Source organism: Etheostoma cragini, chromosome 1, assembly GCF_013103735.1.
Source record: "Etheostoma cragini isolate CJK2018 chromosome 1, CSU_Ecrag_1.0, whole genome shotgun sequence".
Taxonomy (NCBI): Eukaryota; Metazoa; Chordata; class Actinopteri; order Perciformes; family Percidae; genus Etheostoma; species Etheostoma cragini.
The window spans coordinates 34,022,108-34,030,145 of NC_048407.1; the positions used below are offsets into that span (position 1 = coordinate 34,022,108).

Below are 8,038 nucleotides of genomic sequence, written 5' to 3' on the forward strand. Positions count from 1 at the left end.
ATCTACTGTACCCACTGAACCAACCCGGCCACATCTTGTTCCTGTTGTCTGTGTAGACTGATTATTTAGTGACTGTGTGTTCTTACCGGCTGCAGAGTCCGACATGGACATCAGCACCACCAGAAGAAGGATGGCAGTAACCACAACAGGACGCATGGTTCAGGCTCTCACAGCGCTCTGCAACTGGAATATAATCTAGTGACACACAGAAAAAAAGTGTTTTTTAGTTTTTATGCCTGATGAAGCTCTGAGAGCAGCTCAAAGTGTTGAGATCTTTAAAGTGAAATTTGAAACCTTTAAATGTCCTTTTCTGTTCTATTGAAACACAGAGAGACAAACGGGACTCACCTCAGGTGAAGTAGTGGAGTAGTCTCGTTCCTTGTTCCTCGTCCGTCTGGATGTCAGTCTGATCTCTGCCTCAGTTAAAGATCCACAGCTGATGCCCTGAATACATGTGAATTTATTAACTTTTAACTGATCAAACAATGTGATGAGAACACAGTGCAAAAAAAATTACTAAACATTTTAAGTCAACGTAAGTCAATAAGCCGCGGGTCAAGGTGGGACTTCGTGGTGAGACCAAACGTGAGTGTGTCTGGGAGTACGCTCAGGGATTATTTGATTTTACTTCCAACCGTCATCTTCAAAGCACATAAAGATACAGGTGCCCTCCTCTCCCTGAGGAGATGTTGAACCTGTGCAGGTGCTTTGAATCATCCTGGAAAGAATTAAGAAATCATCTTATTTCTTGTCCTCACTTTCCCTGAGTGAAACTCCTAATATTTGATAGAAACAGGGCAGCGAGTGTTCTTTTAAAATCTGAACCTCAAAAATACAAATCAAACAAATTCAAGGGCAGCTGGACTTGGTTAAGGTTCTTGAAGTCTCTGATCCAAGGCTTATTTTTGGCCATTTGGCCTTATGTGAGAATGTCACTGATGGTTGTTCAGACATGACCTGTCTGTGTCTGTGAAAAAGGTCTATTGCAAAGTCCTCTCATAGAACTCAAATGTCACAATCGTAGGGCCTATTGACTGGGCCAATGACCCGGGGTGTGTGTGAAAGCATAAGCATAACGGTGGGGAGGCAAACGTCGATGAATATTAAGAGGTGTGAGCTCCATGTGTGTGGTACATTACTGTTGTACCTATCCTATTAACATTAATTAAGTTAAAGGGACAAAACTGGTCCACATAGTCTATAGCGTCCCCTAATTGCCAATCTTTACCAAATTTGGTCCAGAGATTCAGAGCAGCATGACGAGCCAGCATCACGAGTTTCATGTTAATATGTCTAACTGTGGCAGAGATATTGCAAATTTTCCAGTTAAATACATTGAATTGTTTTAGCTTCTCTGCATTGGCTTCCTGTAAAATCCAGAATAAAATTTAAAATCCTTCTTCTCACCCACAAAGCCCTTCATGGTCAGGCACCATTTATCTTAAAGAGCTCTTAGTACCTTACAACCCTACAAGAGCACTACGCTCCCAGAGTGCAGGGTTACTTGTGGTTCCTAGAGTCTCTAAAAGTACAACGGGAACAATGGCGTTCAGCTATCAGGCTCCTCTCCTGTGGAACCAGGTTCCAGTTTGGGTTCAGGAGGCAGACACCGTCTCCACATTTAAGAGTAGGCTTAAGACTTTCCTTTTTGATAAAGCTTATAGTCAAAGAGATAACTATTGTTGTGATTTAGCACTATATATGAATAAAATTGAATTGAATATTGTTTGGGAGTGAGGAGTTGCAGTGTCCGCCTAATACATATATATAATAAAACTAAAGGAAGACTTGGCTTACAGCCCAATCCAGTTGGGGAGAGTTCTAGCCCGACCAGGCTCGCCTCTTTAACATGTCTCTCTTAGTTAGACAGCTGGGGACACCCTTTGACACACTGAGCTCCTCTCTCCTCTATCTTTCTATCTTTCCATTTATGTGCATCCATGTTCCAGAAATGCTTGTTACTAACCTAGCTCTGGGGAGTAACTCCACGGAGTCCTTATGTTCTTTCTTCCCCAGCATGTTCCCTCGGATTCATCTGCTACACACTGCGGTGCCCAGCTACGTCCTGCTACGTCCTACTGTGCCTTGTAATGCCCACAGTGCCCTGCTATGCCATGAACTCATACAAAGAACTGCAACAAACTACTATTGTTTCTATTTTTGTTATTTCCACTCTTCATTCTAACTGGGGTCTGGGTCTGGGTCTTGGTCTGTCCCAGGTTTCTGCCTAAAAGGAAGTTTTTCCACTCCTCGCCCTGTTGCTTGCTCTGGAGGAAACTACTAGAACTGTTGGGTCCCTGCAAATTCTGGAGTGTGGTCTAGACCTACTCTATCTGTAAAGTGTCTCCAGATAACTCTTGTTATGAATTGATACGATAAATAGCATTAAATTGATTTGAATTGGTGGCCTAGTGTTTAACCCTTGTATTGACTCATGTTATTATTGGCATAAGTACATGTCATGAGAGCAAAAGCATCTTGACTTTCTTCGAAAAAAATTATGAATTTTGTCAACTGTATAAGTTTTAATGATTATTTCTTCACAGTGTGACTCCCAAGACATATAAGAAGTGTTTTAGAAAGGAAAATGGCTTATTCATAACTTATCTGTCTGAGATATCAATACATATTTGGAAGATTCATTTATTTATTTATTTATTTATTTATCTTTAAGGCCCTACAACCATTTTAAACATGCAAGTGACCTCATTGCAACCCAAATATTCTAATAACCCAGTTTGTCCTAAAAAAAAAGGAAGTTCATATCTTGACTGTCCACAACAGGGTTGATGTTTTACAAGTTGTTATAAAATACGGACAATAAACTTAAAAAATGGCCTTAGGGCTCAGAGGGTTAAATGAAGTAGCACAGACTTACACCAGTTCATTTTAAAGCCTGGTAAGCTTCTCTTTAAGATTGCGTGGAAGTCTGGGACCGTTTCTAAGGAGTGGCAGACTGGGGTGGTGGTTCCCCTCTTCAAAAAGGGGGACCAGACGGTGTGTGCCAATTACAGGGTTATCAAATTTCTCAGGCTCCCTGGTAAAGTCTACTCCAAGGTGCTGGAGAGGAGGGTTCAGCCGATAGTCAAACCTCGGTTTGAACATGAACAATGCGTATTCCGTCCTGGTCGTGGAACAACGGATCAGATCTTCACTCTCGCAAGGATCCTGGATGGAGCTTGGCAGTATGCCCAACCAGTCTACATGTGTTTTGTGGATCTGGAGAAATTGTATGACCGGGTCGCTTCTCAAGGCCATCCGATCTCTGTATGACCAAAGCGAGTGCTGTGTCCAGGTTCTCTGCAGTAAGTCGGACTCGTTCCAGGTGAGGGTTGGCCTCCGTCAGGGCTGCACTTTGTCACCAATCCTGTTTGTAATATTTATGGACAGGATATCGAGGCGTAGTCGGGGTGGGGAGGGGTTGAAGTTCGGTGGGTTAAGGATCTCTTTGCTTCTTTTGCAGATGATGTGGCCCTGATGGCGTCATCAGTCTGGGACCTTCAGCACTCACTGGATAGGTTCGCAGCCGAGTGTGAAGCGGCTGGGATGAGGATCAGCACCTCTAAATCTGAGGCCATGGTTCTCAGCAGGAAACCAATGGAGTGCTTTCTTCAGGTAGGGAGTGAGTCCTTACCCCAAGTTAAGGAGCTTAAATACCTTGGGGTCTTGTTCACGAGTGAGGGGACCATGGAGCGTGAGATTGGTCGAAAAATCTGAGCAGCGGGTGCGGCATTACATTTAGTTCATCGTGCCCTTGTGACGAAAAGAGAGCGGAGCCAGAAGGCAAAAACAGGACTAGGTGGAGAGATTATATCTCCAATCTGGCCTAGTAAGGCCTCAGGTTCCCCTAGTCAGAGCTAGTTGATGTGGTTTGGAGAAGGGAAGTTTGGGGTTCTCTGCTGGAGCTGCTGCCCCTGCGACCCGATACCGGATAAGAGGATAAAGATGGATGAAGCTTCCATAGTCTTTGCATATATATAAGATAGAAGGTGAGGAAGTGTTTACAGTGAAAACATTTTTAACTATGTTGTAATTTTAAGGTTCACAATTGAAAAGCCCATTTGCTGCTTTTTAAAACTATCCAGTTATAGCAGTTTCACTCAGGGAAAGTAAAGTCAGAAAACAGTTTATAATTAATCCTTAATTCTTCCCAGGATAATGCAGAGCTGCTAAAAGCAAGAACAAGATCAAAGTCTCCTCTATTTGCTGTACAAGCACTTCAGGGTGAGGACACCTTGTATCTATATTGAACTTTTAATATTAGGGTTTGACAGTAAGATCGACACTCTCTCTAAATAACCCAGAGAAAGCAACGCTGCAAAGATGCTGCAGGAGAAACGTAATGGGTCCTGTGCCAGTTTCAACACTCAGACTTTGAGGCGCGTTCCCGACAATGTTCTCTAAGGCTATCTGGGCGCCGTTCATTCAGAAACCTTAAGGAGGGAGAGGGAGCCCTTTTAACATGCCAGCTGTTCCCTGCCCAAAATCTAGGTGATCTCTGAAGCATTTTTAAAACCTTCCAGACAAGCTAGCATGATGTAGTCGGTAGCAGTGGATTCCTCCGATCATCTAGTTGAATCAGACAATCTAATTTTTTAAACCCAGCCCTAATTATTGTCTACTTTGAATGTTTTGGCTTATGAAGATGGTGGATTTTAGCCCAGTTTTGGAACAAGATTTTGCAATTTATGTTGAGTTTGTGTGTAGTGAGGCCTTTCTAAATACAAGGATCACAAAATAGCTTGGGGTATAAATACTGTGGTAGTCGTCTTGCATTGCCATACAATGTGCCATTTTAGAAAGAAATCTACAACATTGAGAACAATACTCTAATCTTTGGATTGGGGCAGACCATTGAGGAATTCTAGAGAGATGTCTAACCAGGGGTGCTGGGGAACTGGCAATGGGTGCAGGAGACCAGCTGTGGGCCGGTTGGAGAAGTTAGGCTGAATCCCGTTTCTCCATCTTACACCTATCCTTATTCCTACCCATACCCCTTACCCCTGGTCCTTGAAACGGGGTAAGGGCTAAGGGTGAAACATCCCCCTATGAAATTGGACACCACTTGTTTACATCACCATACAGTATTGATCACAAACTTCCAAGACACCGCCTCTGTCCGTCAATTGCGTGGGTTTTAACAGTGTCATATGCATTTCTATATTTCTATATTTTATAGTTATTTTATGTTCACTTTGGTGGTGCAGAGGCAGATGTTCTTATCTGTGTAGTAGTTAGGTCTGTTTGCAGTACATGTGTGTACACACACATGGTGTGTTGTATATCTGTTTCAGTTGTTACCGTTTTGATTGACATTGATGTTCAGAAAAACATTTTGTTAACAAAAATCTATCTTTATTGCCCAATAAATTACAAAACACATCAGGCAAAAACATTACATAAAATATATTATATTACAAAACCATAATCAACTAAAACAAAACAAAAAGATACAAGACCACAAGCAAACCAATTAACTACAGCTGATATTCCAGACCAGTCGGATGCCTGTTGGCAAGTTACCCCCCTACGGTATATACAGTATAAAGAGGACCAGCTGCTGTGTTCTCCTGTGTGATACGGGACGGTATATGTACAGCACGTAGCGATGTATCATAGACCCTTAATATTAATATATATACAGTATATGCAATTTATACAGTCCATTCAAAGCAGAGAAACGTTTGTAAAGTTTCAGTTAAGAACATGGTTTCAAGTATATATGACGAGAGTTTATTTCTGTTTCCAAGTCATTGTGGTTCTCTGTGTGATTTTAATACATTTCTGGGAGATGTAATTTCCTCTTTTATGAATGTAAATGTAATCACTTTTTATAGTTATTTAACAATACATTAATCTGACATCCCTGCAGCATACATACTCTAAAAGCCCAGGTTCCCCTGAACTAAGAATGATGTCTATTATGTCATTGTGCATAACAGGGTTGAGTTTTTACATTATTACACAAGTACAGGCGAACAAGAGATGGGAAAAAGGCTTAGACTTCAGAGGGTTAAGGAGGGAGCGGTGGTGGACCCAAAAATGCAGAGACGAGGCGGCCGTGCAACATTTGAGGATTAAATCAAGAAGGGCGTATAGCAGGCAGGCAAAACTATGAAAAATAAAACTGGCAAAATAATTTCCAAAAAGATGAGAAAACAAAAGACCAAAAAAACTCACAGCGACAACGCGAGTAGAAAAAAACACACAATGATGAACTCAGATCAGGGAGTCAGTCCAGGTGAGCTGACCATCTGAAGGAGAGGGCCAGTCCTCAAGGGCCGGCCTACACGGTTCACACAGCAGGGCAGTGGAACCCTACTGAGGGGTGAGTTCACACTGCTATCAGCAAAAACCTTGGGATTATAGTTCAACGTCCCACTATGATGCTCTGTGTCAAATGTAGCGACAATTGTGCATCAGGCGGGTCTATGATCAACGTGTTTTTGTTTTGGCCAATAACTCAATGTATTTAACTGGAAAATTTGCAATATCTCTGCCAGAGTTAGACATATTAACATGAAACTCCAAATCTGGTAAAAATTGGTAATTAGGGGTAGCTATAGTCTATGTGGACCAGTTTTGTCCCTTTAACTTAATCAATGCTAATGGGATGTGTGCAACAGCAATGTACCACACACATGCAGCTCACACCTCTTAATATTCACCGACGTTTGCCTCCCCACCAATATGCTAATAATTTCACACACACCCCGGGTCATCGGCCCGGTCAATAGGCCCTACGTTTGTGACAATTGAGTTCTATGAGAGGACTTTGCAATCGACCTTCTTCACAGACACAGACAGGTCATGTCTGAACAACCATCGGTGGCATTCTCACATGAGGCCAAATGGCCAAAAATCAGCATGGACCAGAGACTTCAAGAACCTTAACCAAGTCCAACTGCCCTTGAATTTGTTCGATTTGTATTTTTTGAGGTTCACATTTTGAAAGAACACTTGCTGCCCTGCTTTTCCAATATTAGGAGTTTCACTCAGGGAAAGAGAGGACAAGAAATAATATAATTTCTCAATTCTTCCCAGGATGATTCAAAGCACCTGCACAGGTTCAACATCTCCTCAGGGAGAGGAGGACACCTGTATCTTTGTGTACTTTTAAGATGAAGGTTGGAAGTACAATCAAATTATCCATGAGCATACTCCCAGACACACTCATGTTTGGTCTCACCATCAAGTCCCACCTTGACCTGCGGCCTATTGACTTACGTTGATTTAAAATGTTTTGTAATGTTTTTTGCACTTTGTTCTCATCACACTGTTTGATCAGTTAAATCACATGTATTCAGGGCATCAGCTGAGGATCTTTAACTGAGGCAGAGATCAGACTGACATCCAGACGGACGAGGAACAAGGAACGAGACTACTCCACTACTTCACCTGAGGTGAGTCCCGTTTGTCTCTCTGTGTTTCAATAGAACAGAAAAGGACATTTAAAGGTTTCAAATTTCACTTTAAAGATCTCAACACTTTGAGCTGCTTTCAGATCTTCATCAGGCATTAAAACTAAAAACCACCTGCACTTTGAATCAACTAAAAGACTTCAGAGGACGTGAGGGGGATTCATGGTTCAAAATCAATCTATAATCATATCTGTCACTTATTGTCTGTAAAAACTAGCGGAATTTGGTTCAAAGATGACATTCTTCTCTGTTAAGGTGGTATAAGTTCCTGATGAAACTAATTTAGTGGCCAGTTAGTCTCTCTCAGCCTTCAGAGATATAACCACTTCAGTTTTATACTGGTTTAGTTGTTTATGAATATTCTGTTTGTGTGTGTGTGTGTATATATATATATATATACAATTATTCCTGTTTCTTATAAGTTTATATTCCAGTTGCAGAGCGCTGTGAGAGCCTGAACCATGCATCCTGTTGTGGTTACTGCCATCCTTCTTCTGGTGGTGCTGATGTCCATGTTGGACTCTGCAGCCGGTAAGAATACACAGTCACTAAATAATCAGTCTACACAGACAACAGGAACAAGATGTGGCCGGGTTGGTTCAGTGGGTACAGTAGAT

The 8,038-nt window shown here is 41.9% G+C and overlaps 1 protein-coding gene across 3 annotated transcripts in view; it reads right to left on the reverse strand.

The window, feature by feature from the left end:
• Positions 1-8,038, reverse strand: part of LOC117941766 (galactose-specific lectin nattectin-like) — a 66,903-nt gene that overhangs the window by 46,646 nt on the left and 12,219 nt on the right. The window contains exons 1-2 of one of the 3 annotated variants that reach the window (XM_034867053.1): positions 349-445; positions 87-195 (exon numbers count right to left, since the gene is read on the reverse strand). The exons of 1 other annotated variant lie outside the window; for it this stretch is intronic. In XM_034867053.1, the coding sequence (XP_034722944.1) occupies positions 87-156 (70 nt within the window). In that variant the 5' untranslated portion in view covers positions 157-195; positions 349-445. Of the gene's footprint in view, positions 1-86; positions 196-348; positions 446-8,038 lie in introns of those variants that run through there. One more of the 3 variants, XM_034866908.1, reaches the window with a different exon arrangement.